The sequence below is a fragment of the Linepithema humile genome, chromosome 7 (genome assembly GCF_040581485.1).
Source record: "Linepithema humile isolate Giens D197 chromosome 7, Lhum_UNIL_v1.0, whole genome shotgun sequence".
Taxonomy (NCBI): domain Eukaryota; kingdom Metazoa; phylum Arthropoda; class Insecta; order Hymenoptera; family Formicidae; genus Linepithema; species Linepithema humile.
The window spans coordinates 15,913,437-15,936,389 of record NC_090134.1 but is presented as its reverse complement, the minus strand read 5'-3'; the positions used below and the strand labels follow the sequence as shown (position 1 = coordinate 15,936,389).

The following is a 22,953-nucleotide window of genomic DNA, read 5'->3' as shown; positions in this document are numbered from 1 at the left end:
CCGAATAATATCGGAAAGAATAAGACCGCGATAACATAACCGAAAAGGCTATCTCTTCTATAATCATCAACTAAAGCGTCATACGAGTACTTCTCGATGTCTTGAATCCCAGCACCGAGCAGATAATTTTTAAGTGCATCGTGATAGGCTAGCATAACTTCGGAAAATTTCTCTCTCCTCACTTCGTTCGAGCAAAAGACGCAGAGATACGTGGCAAGATCCATAACAGATTTTCCGCATTTTAAATGCGCAAAGTCGATCAATATCGCTCGGTATCGTCCATTGTTTTCCGCTTTGAACAGTATGTTGCTTAGCGCAAAGTCGCCGTGACACAGCGTGGACAGAGGTTCCTGCGGCTCAATCGCTTTTCTCGTCATTCTGTCATACACGTACGAGAGTACACTTTGTACATCTTGTCACAAAAGGCCGCATCGCAGCCACGAAGATATTCCAACGGTCGTGTCGCGATTTTATTGAGAAACATCCTTCAAGGGCTCGTTGCACTGTATCTGACTTCTTGTGTGCGTGCCGCGACATCAAAGAACTTTTCTCGCTGCAGTTCATGACATAACCTTTACCTTCGACCTAACTCACGCATCGCCGCCAATGTGTATTCCAAAGGAGGATCGTACGCGTACGGGCAAGGATGGCATCCTCGTTTGGTGGTGTTTTCCAAGGCGATCACCGAATTGGCAGGCGGCTGTTCGTCAGCATAAAAGCATCTCGTGAAGTTCTCATCCGGCCGAACGTACATCCGGTAGAATAATATCTCGTTGAATTGAGCGCCACTGTTAGTCATCTTTCTCGCGATCTCTAACTGCACGGGTCTCTTCAATATTATAGAAAGTTCTTCACTCCGGTTCTTCGTTTTATTTTTAAATTGCAAACTCACGTAATACAACTGAGACTCACGATAGCCGACAGATGTGTCTAGATCATATTGAACTTCGTCGAGGTTTGGTCCGAGATTTTCAATAACTTTTGACATCGTCTCTTTAATCCATTGTTGAAGATTTTCCGCGTCGGACATTTTAATTGCTCGGAATGTCGATTGCCTTGTTGACTCGTCGTGTCCGTTTAACGTACGTCCGTAACTCATTAAGTTGCCACTATTGTAGCTCGAACGATATTATGGCTAAAATGTTTAATGACCTTCATCTAACATGACTCATCTGTTGGCGTCGTGGACAGAAACGAATTACGTAAGTGACGATAGTTTTGTGAGTTTCGCTTGTACAGAATACTAAAGTAATCATCTGTTTCACAAGATAAAATAAAATGCAAAACAATGCTCTAAAATTATGAAAATATTATAGAAAATATATATATTTACATTATGCTACAATTAATTTAATCGTTTGCAGGTTTTAATTTTATTTTAAGACTTATTGTGCATCCATTGATTTTTCACTTAATTCACACATTATTATTATCATTGAAGAGCAGGAACATTTTTTATAAAACTATTTAAATTTTATTTAAATATATAATTATATTACTTACTTTAGGAGCACCGTGTATCGTAGCGTTTTGGGCGTAAAAAAACTAATGATTATATAAGGAATTAAAAAAAAGTGTTAAGTATTATATCAACGACTACATTCCTGATTGATGAAATCAGCAAGCAAGTCCAAAGCAACTACGCCACAAAATATTCGTTTTAAAAATCAAAACAAGAAAACAGGTTTATTATATATTTGTTTACCATTCAAAATTAAAAATTTGTTTCTAAAAATTTTAAATGTATTATTTTTCTTCTTTATATCTGTTGTAATATATCTTCATATTTTTCTCAGTATTTTTATTCTATTATAATAAAAGAGTAAATGTTATTGATAGAAGAAATATTATTTTACCAATTATTTATAAATAATATTACCACTTGTATATGGAATCGATTGATCCGATGTGTTTGAGGACTATATTTTTATCTGATTGCGCAATTTAAAATATGCAATAAAATAGACAATAACCGTTTTGTAGAAAAACATTTTAAAATGCAAACTGCAAGTACGAAAATTCTTAAATAGTATTTTATTTTTATAATACACGTAAATAATGGATGCCGTATAGCATTGAGTCATGCCAATAAAAGATCAATAAAGGGGGGAATCACATGAGCCCCAGTTTATGTTCACCTAAAAATATATACTCTTATGCAAAGATCGTTATCTCAAGCCTTTTTACGTCATGTTATTTTTTATAATGTAAAATGTAATTTCAATTTAAAATTTAATTAAAATTTGTTCAATTTAATTACATTTAATTACAATTTAAATACAAGCATCAAATCTTTCAGACTTTATTGTCAATACATTTTGTTTTATTAATAACGAATTTGAAACAGTAGATTAATTATTTCCACACTCTCTCTCTATCTTTATCTTAAAATTAGTGCTCGGAAATTTCAAGTGGTCGAGCAGTTCAGGACAGTTCAGATTTCGAGGTCGTTAAATAGTTCGGACCTTCCGAGCTGTGTTTGATTTTTTCGAAGTATGTTTGAACTGTTCGAACTAACTTCAGGTTCAGAAAGTTTTCAACATTTTGCAAATTTTATCAAATATGCAGTATGAGAAACGTCAGTATTGATAACGTATTAATATCGATATCGATATCTATGTAAATTTCCTAGGCAAGAACAAAAAGTTGCTTCCAATGCATATTATTTTCAATATTTCAATTTTCTTTGTTATCCAAATTCCTTGAATTTTTAAACATTACAAATTAAGTATTGCTTACATTTGAACTGTTTGAGATGTCTGAATTCAACGTCCATTTTTGTACCGCAAAACTCCTTTTGAACATACAAAATGTTCAATTTTTTTGTTTAAGCCCAACATAAAACCGGCCTGTATGCGTAAAAGTTTTAAGTTGAGCGCTGCGTATTTGTTAATAGTTTTCATTCGTTAGTGATTAATTATCTTGGATAGAATATATTGAATTTTTGTTAAAATCTATGATTGTATTAAAGAAATTAGATTTTGCTTCGAGATTAGACTGCTTCGTTATAATTTGGATGTAATATGAGATGTCTAGATCGTCATATATGGATTTTACAGTTAAATGATAATAATCTTTCCAGTTTTCTGCTTTTTGAGAAAATTTTCGCGAATTTTTTTTTTTTAACCGGCAGAGAGAATAATTTTACATAATTGGTTCTCGGCAAGTTTTAGTCGAAATCAATTATCCAAAGCCGATTATTAGGAAATGACATATTTGGGCAATGTAGCGCAATTGAATTGTTTTTTACAAGCATTCATTGAAAAAGAAGAAAATATATTTGTTTGTGTACGAGTGAAACGAATAGAGTTTTGCATCGGAAGAAGTTGACGTTTTTCCGGTCAAGTAAAAAGTACGTTCCGAGAATATCGAGGGTGCCGCTATCGGGCGGAAATAGCATTTGCGTTTTCTACTTGGAAGGGAATATTCCATGTTGTTTCTCCCGAGAGAGGAATTCCGTATAATCGCGATTGACGGTTTTAAATAACCGCTTTAGTAGAAATTGGATTATCTAAGGCTCATTATACAAATGTCAATTCCGAATTCAATTACAAAAACCGAGGAAATTTCTACAATATTCGGCATTTGTATTTGTTGAATACTCTTTGTTAATAATTAATAATGCAAATTATCGACAGTGATGGAACAGTTATATTTAGCGTTGGGAGTCTAAATACGTATACGTAGACGAAGCCAAAATACAAGCGCGATCACGCAACGGGGATGTGCGGCTTCTGAATTTACGCGATGAGGCATATTGAAATTTTCTCTCAATAATGCATTTTCGAGCGGGAATTTATTTCGCCGCGTGATAAAAGCGCATTAAAGTTCCATGCCCCGAAAACACTCGCGCTCCCGTTTCTCACTGCAAAAGCACGAGGGTCCAGCTCCGGTACATTCCCTCCGGTCCTGAGTTAGGCTGAGTTTCGGGCTCGGATGACGGAAAAACGTCTCCCGCGACTTTTCCCAGGTAAAGGGATTTTGCATAATCACTGGTGACGTTGCATTTAAGTGGCTTGCTCGGTAAGCGGCCGAGGAGAGGCAACTCGAGCCACGGCACTATCTAAATAGCGTATTGCGCGACAGTTTTAACGAGAAAGAACTTTGGGCTGGTGAAAACTTTCGGCGTTATCCAACGCTTTTTAAATTTTGATACCGGCGCTATCCGGCGGCGTTATCCACTTTCGTCGAGGATTTCGTGCGTGGGTAGAAATCCTATCTGTGGAAAATTTCCGAAATTCAATGCTACTTATATAGCTTTCTTTTTATTTCTGACTTTGTTAAGCCGCGCTGTGACATCCATTGCTATATTGGCGATTAATTAAAATTTTTAAGTTTATACAGAAATAAAATACAATTGTTTTTCGCATCTCTTTCACTGCGCAATAATTGCCTTGTTTTCTTGCGTTGCTATAAACCAACCAACGACGAAATAACGCTGTGTCACCGTTTTTTATCAGTCTTAATCAATTATCAGATCGTCGTATTATCACAGTCGTTTGGAATGCGCAAGAACTGTTCGAATGATCACATTGTCATTTTAATTTCGCAAATGTAAACACTTACGCGAAAGATAAAAAATTCTAGGAGCGGAGTTATCTTATCTGTTTGTAAACGGAGTTGTTTGTTTAACCATAAAGGGGTCGTTAGCGCGATAATAAAACCTTCGTGTCACCTTCGTTCCCTTTCGCACTTCGTAAACGACGATGATTCATTCCGCGATATTTCCCGGCCGCGAGATATTCAGAGAAGTCCGTCGTCTCTCGGCGGAATACATAATTACGCGGAGTCGGTTAAGGGAAGAATGAGAGAGCGCGAGGGGAGAGAGAAATGCCGCTCCTCGCGACGTGATATTGCCACGTTCTTTTCCCGGGGCGCACAATTCCCTGTCGAAAATTCCGCAAAACATAACAATGACTGGCGTTAAGGAGAGGACTGCCGGCTACGCGGGACGAATCGAGTCAGATTAAATTTCCATTGCAAATTTCATTCAACGGACTGGCTCGTACCTCACTCGCGCTCCCCCCCGCTCGTTCCTTCCTTCCACAGTCCGTCTCTTTCTCTCCTAAGACGCTCTCCCACTCTCGACGTGACGACACAACGACTCAACGCAGTGACAAGATGAACGAGGCCGCTGGTATTTACGCGAGAAACGATGAAGCGTTTGCGGGATAAGCGTCGAGTCGCTGGTGTATATCTAAGCGTCGTTATCCGCTTTCTTTGTCGAAGATTATCGCCCCGCGCTGGGGGCCGTCGCGATCCATCCACGAAGCAGATAACTGTCCCGAAGCTGCACCACCGCGCCGCCGACGTTAACGTCTACGATCCGGCCGTGAGCGAGATAACTGCGGTGCGCTTTTGTAGACGGGAAGCCGAGGACGGCTGCAACTTGGAAGATACCTTTTCGAAGGCGCCCGGCGTCGCGCGCGCGCGCCGCGAATATTTGACGCCATGTCGAGCTTCTTGGCGATGTTCTTACCGGCGCGACTCCGCGACGGCGACAGACGATAACGAGAGCTTCTTGCGTCTTAATGCGGCGTGTGCGGCTAAACACGCTCGTTAGACTAATGAGCCCGTAAAAATACGCGCTTTCTTGCGTTAACCCACCTTCTGGAGAGTCAGGCTATTGAATGGAGATTTAATGACGCGTTCACAGGTGGTCTTTGTTTTATTTGGACACGGTCTGTCGCCGGCGTCATCATCATCCTCGCGTTCAACAGCGGCAAAAATTATGATCGCGCGGAGTCGAGCAGACGCCAGTCAAGGCAAATAATTACAAGTCATAATGCAGCAGTTAATTAAATATTTGAATACGGTAATTGAGTAAGTTTCAATTAATCATTGCTTATTTGACACACTCGTTATCTCGCTCGTTTAATAACGATCGTAATTGTCATTCGCGACGTTGTTTTACACCGTAATTATCTCGTTGCGCGTAAGATAATTACAAGAGTGATAATAGATTAGGCGATAAAGTAATGAAATACTTAAATAGATGAAAGAATTTGGGTTTTAATCCATCGCCCACTTGATGTATCATCTCGTCTACTTAACGCGACTATTATTATCTCTCACGTTGACATTTTTCCCAGTCCATTGTGCATCATATAAATTACCGAGACGTGCTTCGCGCACGCTCTTACCGGGAATTCCGGGCAAGGCAACTGCATCCAAGTGACGCGCGATAAATCGACGGTGTCCACGCCGCGGCGGCGGATCGCGTTGCAACACTCGTTGCGATTCTCCTACATCAAAAGGCGTTCTTTGTTGCGCTCACGGTGAAATTTCGTCCCGGCGCTCGTCGCGCAAAAAAGACAGGGCCGGCGAATTTCGCGTCTCTCGTCTCGTGATTCTCCGCGCGAAACAAACGGCAGCCAATCGGCGGCGCTCGCGCATCTCGAAAGTGAAAATTAATCCGATCGGCCGTGCGGGAAATCAATTCCATAATAAATCTCCCCCGGGCGGATCGTAAATAATATCCGCGCCGTGCTCCGCGAGATAGCGCGTTGGCGCAACGGCGCGACAAAGAAATATGACACCCCACGGTCAAGCTTATTTATCGGCGAAGCCCGTCCCGAACGGGTGCGCGCTCCAACTGGCGTAGCTGCCGCTACACACTAGGAATTCCAGCTAGAAGTTTTACATTTTATATTCCCGCTGCATCTCTCGAAAATCCTTGTCCGCCGCGCGCGAAAGCTCTGAGGCGCGCCGAATGATGATGAACTTTTTCGAGTTTATTCTCTCGCAACACGCTTCGACACGGACACGACTGACCATCCTACACTTACCATCTATCGATTATTCTATTTTGTTCGAGAAAAAAACAAGACACGATGAGATTTCTTGAGATATTCTAAGAAGAATCTTTTTAAGGTGATATAAGTTCCAGTGACAAGTAATGTTCTGGTGTAAATAAAATGTCCGCGTTTCTTCCATGCTCAGTTTCCATATCGAATACCAGCAGAAATTGGTTTAATAATGTGTAATAATATAACATGACAAATTATTATAGAAATGAATCAGTCGATAAAATACAAAATTTAAGTCGCTTCAAACTCTATCCTTCCAATGATCCAATTGTTAAGACAAAATGTTCAGACAGATGACAAAATTTTCCGAGAATTGTCACTTCAGTTATTTAGAAGTTTCTTCGATATCCGTTGAATATTTGGAAACATTAACAATTAATTTTCAGAATTTTTAGACTTCGCAAAAATAAATTCATATTACATCTAAAAAAAGTTCGCGAGCGGTTTTTCACATATTAAATTTAATATAATAAATTGAACATGAACTTTTCTGATAAATTAATTAATATTTGTTTTGTGCGTCTTTTTCTGCTGACAATTTTCTCTCTCTTTTCTTCCTGGTGCAATGTATTCGGATTAATACGTCTCGTGTTGGATAAAATACAAAATATATTTTTATTATATTAATTATTTGATTACTGAAAATAATGCAGCTCCACGTTTATTCCGGCATAATCGATTCTAATATAATAAAGATATTCCGCTACCGGAGATATATGTGACGATGGGTGCAACGCAGCGTCTCATTACACGTTATTTATTACGTCATCCTATTTTCCCCCCTGCAATTCCCGCAACGTTTGATTTAAAGTAACGACCATTCCCGGCGACATTTATTTTCCATTAAGACGCGTCTTACCGCGAACAATATAAAATCGTTTACGTAGGTAGAGCAAGCTGGCGCGCCGTAATACATTGGCGCTTTCGAGCTTTTACATCCCGCTATCGCGGGCGAATCTTATACCTCCGGCAATTATTCCACGCCCGCGGCGAATCGTTAGTGCGCGATGTCGCGCGCGGCGCGCGCGTGTCGGACGTGCTACGTGCGATTTCTTGCGATCAATCGACGACGACGCCGCCGCGTCCTTAACGCGGCTCGTAATCTCAGACTCGCCAATAATGGGTAAACTTCGCCGGCGCGCCCCTTGTAACGTAACCCGCGACCGGGCGCAGCCGTTGGAATTGCATTGCGGCGGGGACTACTAATGCCGGGGCCAATTTACTCGGAGGGAGGGGGAAAATTTAGGGTAGGTCTAAGCTCACCGAGCCGTCTATATCCTCATCGAGCGAAGTTTCTCGCTCGAAAGTCGCATTCGAAATTACTTCCGTATTAGTTTAATATTTCCACAGTAATTAATACTGTCACGATAAATTCCTTAATTAATTTATTACTCCGAATTAGCGTAATTTCATAATACCGTCCGCGCGATGGAGAACTTTTTCACCCGAGCGAAGAAGCTAATAATAGAAGTGTGATTCGGCGATTTTTAACCCGTGGTAATAATTGAGAATATCGTCTATCCAGCGGTCCGCCTGACGTCAGCGATGAACTAGTAATATAGAAGTACGTTGCAAGATTTATAATCGCGGTAATAATTGATCTCGCCATCGCGAGCCGTCCGGAGCAACCTTGTGTATAAAGTTCCACGAGACTCGAGGTATTATAGAAGACTGCGTGCTCTCGAAGGAACGAGGCGGGGCGGGAGGGGGGGGGGGTGGCCGGCAGTCTATCTGCGAGGCGTTTAAGCAAAAGTTGTGAATCTGAATTTTAAAACAGGAGAGAGACAGCGCTGCGCTCTCTCCCCGACCTCGCCCGGGCAAGGGTTTCAGAGTAGATTGAAAGATAACTCTGTGCTTTTCTATTTCTCCTTGCCTCGCTCGGGAAGCCTTTACGGCCGCCGACATCCCGCTCCTCGGTGTCGCGCCTCTCGCCCTATCCGGCCCCGTGTCTTTTTATCCCGCCCGACCTTCCGTCGTCGCGGGATATTTTACGAGGCGGCTTCGGCTCGCGCGCCGTAAAATCTCGGAATTTAGGAGAGGCTCTGCCGGCAAGGACGCGACCCACCGCGCTCGGGGCTCGTCGGCATACATACATCTTTCGCGAAACACAAAATCATCAGCGGCACGCTCGCCCGTCCGCTCCGCCTTCGTTCGGAAGCGAAGGAGCGCGCGCGATCGCCCGATAGAACTGGGTCGAAGCCGCGCGCGCGTCTCGATCCCGCCCGCCCCGGCACGTAATTCGAAATCCACCGGGGAATCGCTGATGCGCGCATTCCGCGGTTCATCAACTATAACCTGATATTATCCGGAACCGCAGGATTTAATGGACCGTCGAGTGAGATAAACGCGCTACAAGAGTATCGCGATTAAACTCCTATTGCTGTTCGGCGCCGCCCGTCCGCGCGCGAGAAGGAAGCTTTCCCTGCTCGCGCGCGGATTTACGCTCTTTCCGCATGGCGCGCGCCGTAGGTCGGCGCGATAAATTCTCGTTTCTGCCGACGACGCGACACGAGTCTCCAGTTCTCCAAGCAGACCAAGGAACAAAAGCGAGAGCAAACGATAGCGCGATTCCAAACGCGCAACGCTGGACTATTATACTTTTCCGCTGACGCTATCCATTCCTGCTCCTTCTCCCCCCCCCCTCCCCCCCCGTTTCTTTTCGCTACCAAATCAGCATTTATCGTTGATAAAGTGGCCGAATAAGATTATTTGTTTCACCTACTTTCCGCGCTGTTAATTCCTCACACAAATATAATCCATTTTCGCTGCGGGAAATATGTATGGAAGATACAAATATTCGAGTAGTAATTAAGAAATGAAATTCAGATAGGCGAGGGAATTAGGTCGCACGCTCATTAAAATGACACGAAGCGTCAAGATCTCTCGGAATTGAATTTATATCTTTTCGAAATCATGCTCAAAGCAGAATATGTACGTCGGTCGCGGCTATTCGCCGTAAACGGGCGAGAGGGAAGGAAATTGAGGAAATAGAACGGATTGCGAAGCCTCGGTCAATGGCGTCGTCTCATAATTAAATTACCCTGAGCCCATTGTACGAGCACGGTCGGCTCTTGTAACCCGTTCGTTCGTATGAAACTTGGGCGATTCTAGCGGCGTTTCGTGAGAGCTCGAATTTCTTGTCGCCAAATAAAGCAGACCCGTCGCAACTGCTCTCGCAGCCTTTTGCTAAATTTAATAAAGAAACTTGTCGGGACCCGCTGCGAGCAAAGTTTTATCCGTTATCCTTACGCCGCGGCGGAAGAGAGCCCCGCGTATACTCGCTTCATGTATGTACATAAAACGTAACGTATCGTACATAGCGCGGTAACTGGGACTTCATCATCGTCGCAATTTTTGGATCAGCTCCGAGGAAGCGATTGGAAGCCACGTTTGCCAGTATTGGAGCGACTACAGTACATATGAGAGCGTCGGGAAGTGAGATTTCACGAGTCATCAAAAAATTTTATATCAACGTCAGCCTTCGAAAGATAAATCCTTCGAAAGTCCGGTTTATCATTACATTACGACCGTTTCCGCCGAATATTGGTAAAGAAAAACATCACGATTAAACTGCCGAGTGCTCTTCTCTCGCGCAAAACTGACACTCCCCGGCCGTTAACCGGCCCCGACGCGTATAATTGATTATCGCGCGGAAACTGCAAAGTTCCGCTCTTGCCACTCGTTTTGCGTCTTCATTCAACGGCCGAGCGACGGTGACGGGTGAATATTGTCTAACGACGGGGCTGATTGCGAGAGAAGCGCGAAGAAGCCGTGGACTCGGGGAAAAACGGATTAACGCGGCGCGTATAACGCCGTGGAGAATTCGCGATACGGAAGTCGCGGGATAAAGTTTCCCCGGCCACTCGAGGGATAAACCAGCGACGTTCCGGGGGCCGTCTATAAGTGTCGCTGTTAAGAGAAAACCGGAGGCCGGATTATGCGCGTCGGCTGCGCCCGCGCTCGGGATTCAATATTTGCCGCATCAGCCGCGAGCGCGCGGCTCTTCGTGTAATCACGGCCTAATCAAGAGCGGCGAAATTCGATTATATACTCGCCGAGTTCTCGGCAATAGGACGTAACTAGCGTATGATAGCGAGGCCCGGCGAGGAAACGAGCCGGCCCGGTCGACGGCAGCCGGTTGGCCTACCGGGACCGAAGCAGCGACACAGCCAATTATATCTGCGCTCTCGATCGTGCCCTGGCCGAGACGAATAAACTGCAACCTACCCCCCTCCCCCCCCCCTCCCACTCCTCCCCCAGAAAAGCGTAATAATTCGCAGCGTTAGCCACTTTCCGAACGACTCGGTTCGTTTAAATCCCGTGAACAGCGGACGAGTTTGCCAAATTTAGAGCAACGATGGAAAGCGACCGGCTTCATCCTGCGCGCGCATGGCTGAGCAAGGTAATTGCAAATTACGTTTTTAATCTCCGTAAATCCGACCTCGTCTGTGCGGAATATAGGATATTCGCGCTGCGCGATTCATCGCGATCACTGCGTTTCCGCGTGCGCACTTCTGCGTGAGCGCGCTCTGCGGTCGAAGAGATCGATCGCGTGTGTCACTCGCGCGAATTAGACGGGACATTGTTTCGGGAAGATGATTTCTTCGTCGTCGTCGTCGTCGTCGATTCGACAGGGAAGTTGTTGAACCGATAAACAATTCTCGCAACTCCCCGAGGTGTCCGCGATGATGATACTTCCCTTTTGCTCCGAGAAGTTTACCGCTCGCAGTTCAAAACACTTAACTCCGAGATAAGTTTATCCGGGATAAGTACAAATATTTACGCCATTTATCGATCCAGTTTACACACCTTTATTCCTTTTTTAAATTCATTTGATAACATCCGATTAAATAAACGGCAGAGAACGGTGGAAATAAGAATATTCATCATATTTGCGGCGACACAAAATTTTACGCTGTGATAATCGTGTTTGATGTTAATAGATAACTTCTCTTAAACTTTGCTAATGTTTCCCTCGTAACGAGGAAAATGGCTTCTATATTGCTTAAACAGTTCATTCATCGTCGGTATTGCGATGCATTTAGGGAAGTTTAATCGAATAAAGCGAGCCAGTCGTCGTCAGAAGAAGTGCATTACACGATACGCCATTTTCCTTTGTCCATAGCGCAAAATGCTGCTGCGAATTCCGCGCGCCATCGTAACGGCATTGCGTAACGAAAATGTCTTTGCGGCAAAGGCAACGGCGCAAAGCGATTTTCTTATTAACTGTTTATGAGAAGGGAAAAGGGCGAAGCGGGAAAACGGAATCGTTGATGCGAGAGTAGGTTACCGCTAAACGTTAAACGACAAGGGACAGTTAATGACCTCGCTACCTGTAACGACAACAAGCGCTCGTTATATCTCGCTAATTGCGATTTCAGCTTTCATGCCGCATTTCTTTCCGCAATTTGTCGCGTAATTTACGCACCCAAGGCTCGTAAGTGGATTCTTTTCTTCCGTGTCGGTCAAATTTTATTTATCAGTGGCAACGCTCGTTTAATTAAAATCTCCGGACTCTGGCGGACTTTTTCATTAACTACGCATTTGCGCATTTCCGCACTCTTGCTCTTTAATGAGAACCTATTATGCATTGCAATTCGTCCCTACTCCCTCTAACACGTATACATTAATAGTTTAACATAGTAAGTATTCATGCAAGCATGGATAATATTATTATTGTTGTTATTACTGTTATTATTATTATAATATTCTGGACGTAATGTTATATACGAAGCATTTCATATTGTATGTTGCATATTGCGTGTACAAATAAACATTACATGTATCTGCTTTCGTTATCCATCGTAATTTTCCGACCGCCGTGTATAACTTTTTTTTACGTAATCCTACATTCGCCGGAAAGGTCGTAGTTCATTTTAGGTAATAAAACACCTACACACCAAGTATTTCGCGACGACAAATTGATCGCGCGTCATCGAGTTTTATCAAATTGTCACGAGAATAACTTTCAACTCGACTTGACTGAAAACCGGCATGCAAAGATACTTATTTACGTCTTGCTTTTCGATATTCAACCGGCTAGAATATTCGTGTCTTAAAATGCAACGCCGCGAACGACTCTGTGTATCCTCTCTTGCGTTCAGCGTTGAAATTGCTGCATTTACACATGTTTCGGTTCCTCGTGTTTCAGATGTGCACTGCCACGGCGGCAGCGGCAAGAGCAGTGACACATACATCCAGAATTCTCTGGAGGATCCCGCACGGTCGGGGCCGTATTTCGATAAATCGGCCTCGAAGAACGTGACCGCCTTGCTGGGAAAGACCACGTATCTCAACTGCCGTGTCAAAAATTTGGGGAACAAAACGGTAAGTGACACAGACGTGCATAGATTCGCAGAGAAAAGTGTTTACGTGGATCCTGCGCGAAATAACGGCGTGACAATAATTGAATTATAATACGATGTAACGTGTTGCATTTCTAAAACGCAAATCGACTCGTTGAGAAAATGGAAACGAAGATGAGAGACATACCGAGTTAAAAAAGCAATCTTACTTTCTGCCATGACTCAAGTATATATAAAACTTCTTTAACGTTTCGTAGTTTTAAAGTTGCAACGTTATTGCGTGACAACTAATTCTCTTTCCAATGGAAGAAAAGTGGAAATTTTCATACTGAAAGAGAAAATACCGGGAACTCGGGGATAGATATGGAAGCGCGCCGGTATTAAAAGTAGCGTCAAATCCGGTTCGCGCTTTTGTCGCTTAACAACTCGAAAGTAACGAACGCCAACTCGACATTACGAGTCCGTGGATTAAATCCGGCAATTTACGGGCGTGTACTTAAATCCAGCGATGCGGCGGCCGAGTGTGTGGATCTCTCATGATAAAGTCTCGCTAATGGCGGGGTAGTAAAGTAACAGGCTTGCGAAAGGCGATTAGGGGCACGCGGGGGCGGGGAGAAATGTGACGGACGTCGCGTGTGTGTACGTTGGACGACGCCTGCATAAACACGACGACTTGCATGTTTTCCTCGGCTGAGCGAGCGGGACGAAATATCGAGTGTCAATATTTTATCGACACAATGGAGCGTCACCTGTCGCGGGCAAACAGCAGGGGGCACCGTCGGAAGTGCACTCGGCCACCGGCGCGACGCAGTCACGACAATGCCATTGAACGAAGTGCGGACGCCTTCGGTGTGGCGTACGTGTATAATGTTTGGCCGTTGCGGCGTCCGAACAATTAGGATAGCCTCCAAACGGAGCTTTGCGCGGGGCAAATAGGATTACAGAGCACACGTCATTATGCGAGCGGCATCGATAAATCTCGGATTGATTCCGTCCGGCTTTTTCCGCGACCAGGCGCGAGGCAAAACTGCGTAATTCTCGCGTATTCCCGCTCCTCTTTTCACGCTTTTGACCGCGTTGCCGTGGAGCTTGCCGTTCGAGCGCATTCGCCGGGAGGCGTGGTCTCGTAAGTATTAACGGACATATTCTACGTCATTCGGTATACGTATTGAACGTATATAAATGTACGAAACAGATAAATTCATCGTTATGGATCGGATATAACTCAAAGGTAAGCGAGGGAAAGATTCGACCGGCCATAACTCACGTGGCCATATTTTACGCGTCTTTTTGCCGGCGCCTCACGGGAGAGATTAGATCGCTTGGATTATTCACGACGATTTCCCACCGATTCATCGTTACCGAGAGCTATGAAAAAGTTAGTATTGTTGACTCATATGCTTTGCTCGCGTGCGCGGCCGGCCAACGTTGTTAACCGTGTCATTCGTCATTCTATGGATATCAGAAATTGATCATCGTCTCGCGATACATTATTCACAAGAGTCGCGTAAATGAATTTGTCAATAAGCATTTTGAGACACGAGTGCTGCGGTAAAATCAGGCCGAATATATTTCTTCTATTTTAGCGAGAATTTTAAATACGGCAAGAAGAGTCGTTCCGACAGTTGGACGATTTCTGTCTGCAGAGTCCGTTCGCTAATTTCAGGGACGTTTTAAATGATCAATCGCGTCTTCCACGTCTGACAAGAAGCAAAGATACTCGAGAAACGCTGAGACATAATACTTTGTAACAATTGAATTGGTAATGCACATCAATTTATACAGCGATGCGGCTGCTTAGTCGGGTAGCAAGAAAGGGAGGGAATGCATTCGGTATCGGAGTCGACCGACTTTCGAATGCGACGTCCGGATTTATCGTCCGTGTGTGAAACTCGCGGAGAATCATACAGCAGCAGGGCCAGATTTATTGGGCGAAGTGCATGTCCGCCTCGACGAAGGAGGAGCGCATCGCGATGCCAGATCCTGTTACGAGTTCCACGGCTGTGTTTTACTTAATCTATGAATTGCAAGCGCCGCGGAGTTCGACGTTCAAAAAGAGGCCCGGATTCATTCATATGTATGCCGGTTAACCCAGTTTGGATTTCAATTCTGCTCGAGAGGTGTGTGGCGTTTGTCTCGAAACTTGGACGCGGTGATTCCGGATTCACTGGCCGGTGCTCGCGCGAATGCACTAACAATCTCTCACAAGCACGTACTTCCGGCGAATGCTCTTAAAAATTTCAGACTAGCCGCGACAATTGGCGTAATTAACACGAGAGTTTCTCTTTAGCCGAGGAAACGTAAAGAAAATGTAAATTACTTTTTATATTTTTAATTTTACATTTGTTTGCGAAATCACGCACGTTCTATATTTGTCGTGGAGGAACAGCATTTCTGCATCAAACGTATTTCGGCAATATCGACATCACGCGTGTTTACTTTACCGATTAACTTAGCCCGCTTTCAGAGTCGCGACTGGGTGTTTGATTTCTAAATCGTGTTTACCGTCAACGTTCGACGGAAACTCATCGATGATTACGATTTGATCCGGGAGTGTATAGGAAATCTCGAGTGGAACTAAAACCACGCCGGACGCTGCACTTGGTCGGAACTTAATTACATTAAACGGTTAAATGTCTGCTGGAAGGGGTACAATTGCGTGATCGCAAGCGGATGGATGAGAAACTCACCGAAGCTACTTCGCGCACTCCGCAGTTGAATTAAAATAAATAACTCGGCTGTTCGATCATCGATAAGGACGCACTTCGAGGAAGCTTAATATGACCTGCGCATAAAAAAAAAAAAAGGTAAGAGAGGTAAAAGAAGGAAACGGATTCTCCTCGGTGGATTCTTACGGCAGTCCTCAAACGGAAAGAATAAATGCCCAGAGAGAGAGAGAGAGGGAATTTCCTTTTCCCTCGTTGCGATGAACATCGACCGGAACGATAGGATCGATTTGATATAGACGGGACGATTATCTCCGCGCCCGTCGGTTGACTTATATTAATTCAAGATCAAAGCCTTCAACGAGTTGAGGCGAAGTGCTCTTGGCCGGCGAAGACCTCTTTAAAATCCGGGAAACGAGCGCAGGACATTGTTACGTAAGGAGGAGAAATCCTTTGTGACACCGCGAGAGCCTATAATGAGCGGATAAAAGACGACGCGAGTCGAGGCCGCCTATCGAGATTTTATCGATACGCTCGCGGAACTGAGACCGAGGTCCTCGTTCGATGACCATTACCTTCTTGGAGAAATGCGACTTAACTCTTTCCGCTCCAATTATTGGCGGGAGCCGGACGACTCCTTTCGCTTATCATGCATATCGATGAGAGCGCGGATATCCGTTTTTAATTGCCGACGAGGATATTCAAGCTCCCGTTTGGACGAATGATACTTAAGAAAACAGCCCCGTCACTGCTTAACGTCCAATCATCCAAGAAATTCACCGGTCGACGGCTTCTTCCTCTTTTCCATTCTATGATTCCATCTTTCACTTTCTGCGGTTCAGCTTTTTTCCTTTTAAGAAGCTACTTTTTTTTCTCTTCAGATTACACGTGCACTTGATAACATTTTTTTTTTATTTTTCCCGATCAAATTAATCGTGACTCGTTCGCGCGTTCGATACAACTCCCTCGATTTTTCAATAAATCATCCACTCGCTCACTATATAGTTTCCATTGTGCATCGATGTCTACGTACACGGTCCACCAATCAGTCTCGTCAACTTGCCTGCCACGCAACAGCCCGAAATTCTCAGGCAACGCACGCAAACCCACTATCAACGTGATGAGAAAGACGAGTACGCGTGCGATCACTCGATCGAGTGAAACGATAATGAAAGGGAATTCCGATTCTATTGTCCTTCCAGTATTTTTGACCGCTGCAGACGTCGGTCGTCTGCAGCGAACAATCGGCTTCGTTCCTTTTCCGCGAACATCGATCGCGAAAAGTGAAAAGCTGAAAAGACGCGTCCCTCGATTTTCTGTTGACCTTATCGTCTCTCCGCGTAGAGCAACCGCACTATATCGATTGCGATTGCAATCTTATCAACCGAATAGATTTATCGCTTCCAAGTAACATACAAGTACGTTGCACGAGCGTGTTCATTTTTAGTGTATTTAATTTTGGTGTTGAAGACTTAAGAAACGATTAATGCTATAATTTCGTGCTTCACTTCGGTATATCGATTTCTCGACGCGATAATTAATCAGTATTAGCGGAGGAATTAAGGAAGAGGTCTCATGCGTTATAGTGTTTTATGTGTCTGCCGGCGCTAGGGAAACCACGTGTAAATCACAATTTTCGAGTTACCACACTGTAAATACCCCGGTAAATCAAAACTGTTCGCATAACAAAACTAGGCATGATTTATCGCGACTTTGAAAATTCGGGCCTGATTTATATTATCGTAATTCCGCGTGCCTCGCCGCATTTTATTTGTTCTCATTGTCGATCAAATCGGTCAAATAATTCGATCACATTATTAGTATAATGAGCGATTCAATCTATTTATACGCGAATGATAATGAACGGCGATGGTAATAGAATATTCCTTTTGACCGGGCGGAATTTATTTCATTCGATACGAGCGCCAAACATCGTGTAAAACGAAACAAGAATCTACATAATTGCTGTGACAATATTGCAAATATGACTTCATAAATAAATTAGCCCCCGCAGCGCGCCCCCTCGCAAATTAGCTGTATCAATTACACGCTTATCTGGTCTCATAAATTCGCGAACACTGTTGAATTAAATCGGGCGATACGAATCGATTTGTTATCGGGCAATCTCTAAACCGGAAATCGGCGCGAACGCGGCGAAAGGAGGGAGCCGAGTGGCAAAACGTGCTCCTTGTTATTCCATTAAAATGACAGACGCGTGCTTTATCTCGGAAGAGACTTCCGGCGCGAGACTCGCGCTGTACGTGTCACGTATACATTAGCGCGAGTTACGTTTGTCCCGGATACATTCCGAGGATATTTCCGAGGCGGTCTGAGGAGGCACAATCTCCGCGGGGAGTCAAGCGCGCGGGACACGTACGCTTTTGAGGAAGTATCGTAGCGTGAAACGTCATTTGCTTATGTGGGGGTCGACAATACACGTCGCGTCGTCGAGTTTAAGCTTTACTGATTATGAGTCCTTTCCACTATACTTTGATCCTCTCTCTATCTCTCACTCTGTCTTCTTCTCTTTCCTCCGGGGAAGTAATATCATCCTCTTGTTTAACTTCGTAGCTTGACGACTGCGATACGCACACGCGACCCGCGCCACTTTGTTCGTGCCTCGACAATTCTTAGCTGCAATCAGATGTATGCGAAACACTTAACCCCGATTTTCGCGCCTGTCGCGTCATCTCTTTCTCTCTCTCTTTCTCACACTACACGAATCTCGGAATTTGACAAGATTTTCGATAGGGAGGGAAAGAGAAGGTTTTGCGCCTGTTCAACGTTCCACCATAGAGAAATGACATATTATTATAAAATGTGTCTTATTAAAATTTATAAGTGCGACTGACGCCGGTGTTCACTTATATAAAGAACGTCGTTCAGTTCCATTCGAGCCGCTCTGCGGTACGCGAATCAAATCAGCGGTAGTTATCCGCCTCGTGAATTAGGTCGAGCATCATCGGAATATCCGGGAGAGAGAGAGAGAGAGAGATTCTAAAGAGAACGTCGGCAAAGTTTTCGACGAAACTCTCTGTTGCTCATAGCTCATAGGTAAAACGATCGCATGTGGTGGGTTTTTTCCTTTAACTCTAGAACACTGTAACATATACTTTGGTTCTGTAGAAAATCACGAAATCATATCCGATCTCCGATTTTGCGAAAAGACTTTGAAACGTTTTCAGCACGTGATATCGCGTTGTAATGCTAAAATTTCAAGCCGCACCAACGCACCTGCACATCCAATATAATGGATAGTCGCGCCTGATTGATGCGCATCCAGCGCGCTTCGCACATAAGATATAACCATCTTCCGCTGTGGCTTACATTACAAAATTTGGACATATATCGGCGAGATAGCGAGCGTTTTCTGGCGGACAGATGAGACGAGCGGCGCGGCCTCTTTTCCGTAAAATTTAACTTAATGGCCGGCGCCTTAAAGAAATTACCGCCACGGCGGCCGTAAAGCACGGGAAAGTTTATTACACGGGTTTTCGCGACGAGGAACGAGCGCCGAGGATAGCGAACAATTTTGCCCGGGAAGATTAGTCCGCCGCTGCGCAGAAATAATCCCATAATGTATACCGAGGGTGGAAACCGCGGTCGAAGGAAAACCCGGAACGACGTAGCGCATTTCTTAAAATCCGAGCCGTTCCCAATATCCGCTCGCGTCGGATAATCTACCGCCTTAATCTTTGATCTTAAATCCTCGCGTTAACACGCTGCTCGACGACAATAGGCGGTGCACCGCGCCAGTGATTTTCGTTCGTTATGCGCGAGGAATTTTTTTTCTCAATCACAACATTGCGCGGGAGATTATTTTGTACGGCACGACGAACGCTGCTTTAGAAATTGTTGATAAATTAGCACAGACAAAAATTATTAATCGAAATTCCTCAAAACAAAGTAATTTGGAAGATTTTTTAAATATCTTAGTTTCTTGATTTCTTCATATTTAAATAAATAAAGGAATTTATCTTATTTTTATATTTGCCCAAAGGCAAATTTCTAACTAAACAGTGAATGATTTTCCAGCACTATTGTGATGAGCGTATGATTGCAAGTTTCGTTAAATGGATTATCTCTTTTGTTTGTACTCTGACGTATTCGACAGCACTACACGAATAGCGAGCAAAATACCAACGAAAAGCACCAAAAGCGTCCAATGCTACGCTAGCTGCGCTCGGAAAATGGATATTTAAATTACAAAAAGGATATTTATAACAAATCACACATTCCATGACGGACGTTTGACAAATACGGGGCAAAGTTATTCGCGAAAAAGCCTCTTTGTTATGCCGATGTCAAAAATTGCACTCGGAAAGCGCAAGGAAAAATTATCATAATTGAAATAACGCGATATCTCATGAGATACATTTTTTATTTTATAATATTGTAGAATATTCTAAGATCAAGGGTTTAAAATAGCTTTTTTTTTTATTATAAACTGCGTTATATTTCAATATCGAGAAAAAAATTTCAAAACTTCCGATTTAAATTTGATTCATTTTTGGATAAACCCGGCTTGATGATAAAACAATGTGAATGAAATGAATCGTCAGTGATGGTCTGCGGTTTTCGATGTTTAGAAAGTTTGTTGATTATTGCCGTGGAAATGTTTTGTGCACAAAATTTGTGGCGTCCACTTCTCGAATTAATTAATTTCAAACCTTTTGATTTTCTCGTTTCCACACTCGTTGCATCACTGGAAAACAATGGCAACATGCATTGTTAACGCAAGCCAGCGAGGCGCCGCACGCTCGAATTCGTATCTATTCTGTGTATTAAACAAATCTATTTGTACGTAGAGAATAATTCTACGATATATAACATATTTGTTAATTAATTTGCAGCCAAGCTTCTTACAGCAATAGCAAACGATATTACTAACTGAAAACCAATTTATGCGAGAGATATTTGACTGACAAATATTGTGGAAAAGCAGTAGCGATATCTGATTTGACACGATTGTTGTTAGCCCAGATATCGAGAGTTAATGTGTAACGTGCATATTCAAAATACAATAAGATATTTCAACTTCAAATTATGCGGACTGCCGCGACCAGTGACGCATTCATTTAAACGGCAATAAATGCACGTCGAACATTCGTTACCCATATTTAATCGATACGAGTTCCATTAGGGAACATATATTCGTGATGAGATACCTTTCATGATTTTCCACCATCAGCACCGCAGAGTTATTTCCGTTGACACCGGCCCGAATAATGATAACGCGCTTTCGTCATGTCAGAGCGAATGTCCATCTAATACCGGCGAACAGAAAGCGGAAACAAATTTAGAAATTGCTTCGGAATCCCATTGAGCCGTTGCATTCTAATCATGTGTCGAATCACGCGAGAAATTTGCATATAGACATTCCAAGCGTGGAAAAGAGCCGGCGCCGACAATTCGATAAAAATCTTGCGCTAACTAATTTATCACTTTAATTGCGATCACATGGAAAAAACATATCGTGAAGATATACGCGTCGTAAATGGCGGAAAAATACGGTAAGGCAAATAAATTTGGCGTTTTATTGCACCGATTACGCTTCGATTATCTTATTTTTCTCTTTTATCTTACATCTATTTTCTGATCGAAGGATATATTGCTTTGATACTACAACAAAGTTACGATTCTGTTTGTCTCAACAAACATACAGAATGAACTCAAGTGCACGTGAAACCATTTATAATTCGCGACAAAATTCGAAATAGCATTCTATTTACAATTTTATCTTACGATATAAAGAAGAAAAGTTTGAAAAAGCAGAACACACGTAAAATATACATCAATGATGCGTACTTTGCATGCGTGTACAGATTCTTGAAATTTTTCTTATATTGCGCACGGCGTATAAAATTATAAATAGAATTCTATCTCGAATTCTGTCACGAATTACAGATCGTCGGAAGCGGGCTCAAGCGAATGACTGAACACGCGAACGTTCAAAGTTAGACAAATCACGTTGGACATTCAGAATCGAATGACGATATCCGGTGATTCGATTTGATTCGCGTTACGCTCGTTCGCGCGCGCCGAAAATGATCGAAATCGTCACTATTCATCGTTGCCGCGCTGAAACTTTCGACTTGTGTTAGCATAATTTATCAAACTTCCAGGTAAACTTCGTAACGGCTTTATAATTTATCAGAGAAGGTACTTTGAAAGTTGTAAGAGGATAATAATGATTTATTATAAGCATCCTATGGTTGACTTTATGGCTAATGAGGCGAGCATTAACGACTCGATACCGCTGGCTGCTGTGATTTAGATGAATCTCCAACGAGTTTTTTGTTAATGGTCATAGCTCTGTGCAACTTTCAAAAGTATTCTAAAAACATTAATATCCCAAACACGGTTACCACTGTTCAAGCCTCAAATAAATAACAATTGTAGGTTTTGTTGGAGAATCTGTCTGAATTATGATCTTGCTCGCGCGACTTTTGTGTAAACATAAAATGACGTTCCGGTCGCATTACGCTCGTAGAGTATCATCTAAATTCTCGAGAAGATTATTCTTCCGGTTATTGAATTCACCATCCATATCGCGACGGCGAGAATTTCACGTTGATTTCTTTCATGAGCTCCGAATTCCTCGGATCTCACTCGGTCGACTCCATTGCTCTCATTGATGAGGAATGCGGTGCTGCATCGTCGCTTCGATGCCAGACCGTACAAAGGAGAAACGTGAAAAAGCGACTGGAAGGCGGCAAGTCACATAATTGCCGGGAAATTGAACATTCCGTGGCATCTTGACGCTCGATAAATCCGTCTCGTTCGCGAAAACGCCGACGACGAACGTGCCGTCGACATCGGCAGACAAATGATTTCAGATGGAAGCAGTCTGATCGACGTGACTTTCCTTAAAGGAATTACCGAAACGAATTCTAATTGTTTTTCGCGGTTTCCACATCTCAAAATTCGTTCTTTAAGAGAGCGTCATGTACTTCCGGCTTGTTCCATTTATTTTATCACGATTCTCAGATTCTAAAAATATTAACGGCGAAATTTTATCTTTGGACAATGTTATTTGGAATTACTTTGATAGATTAGCCGATGTGTTATGGTTGATTAATTGATATTAATGTATTAATGTATTAATGTATTAATCTCATTTGGTTTTCTCACACGTGTGTGTAAAATCGCGAACGTTGCCTCGTTTTCTGT

General features: G+C 43.2%; 1 protein-coding gene and 1 long non-coding RNA gene across 6 annotated transcripts in view; one reads left to right on the top strand and one right to left on the bottom strand.

Annotated features, from left to right (window-relative positions):
• The window catches only part of LOC105678034 (uncharacterized), a 179,899-nt gene that overhangs the window by 18,842 nt on the left and 138,104 nt on the right, over nucleotides 1-22,953 (bottom strand). The gene's annotated exons all lie outside the window — the stretch shown is intronic.
• LOC105678008 (neurotrimin-like) overlaps nucleotides 1-22,953 on the top strand; it is a 300,284-nt gene that overhangs the window by 165,798 nt on the left and 111,533 nt on the right. For all 3 annotated transcript variants that reach the window (XM_067358675.1, XM_067358674.1, XM_012376993.2), the window contains one exon: nucleotides 12,961-13,136. In XM_067358675.1, coding sequence (XP_067214776.1) covers nucleotides 12,961-13,136 — 176 coding nt within the window. The remainder of the gene's footprint in view (nucleotides 1-12,960; nucleotides 13,137-22,953) is intronic.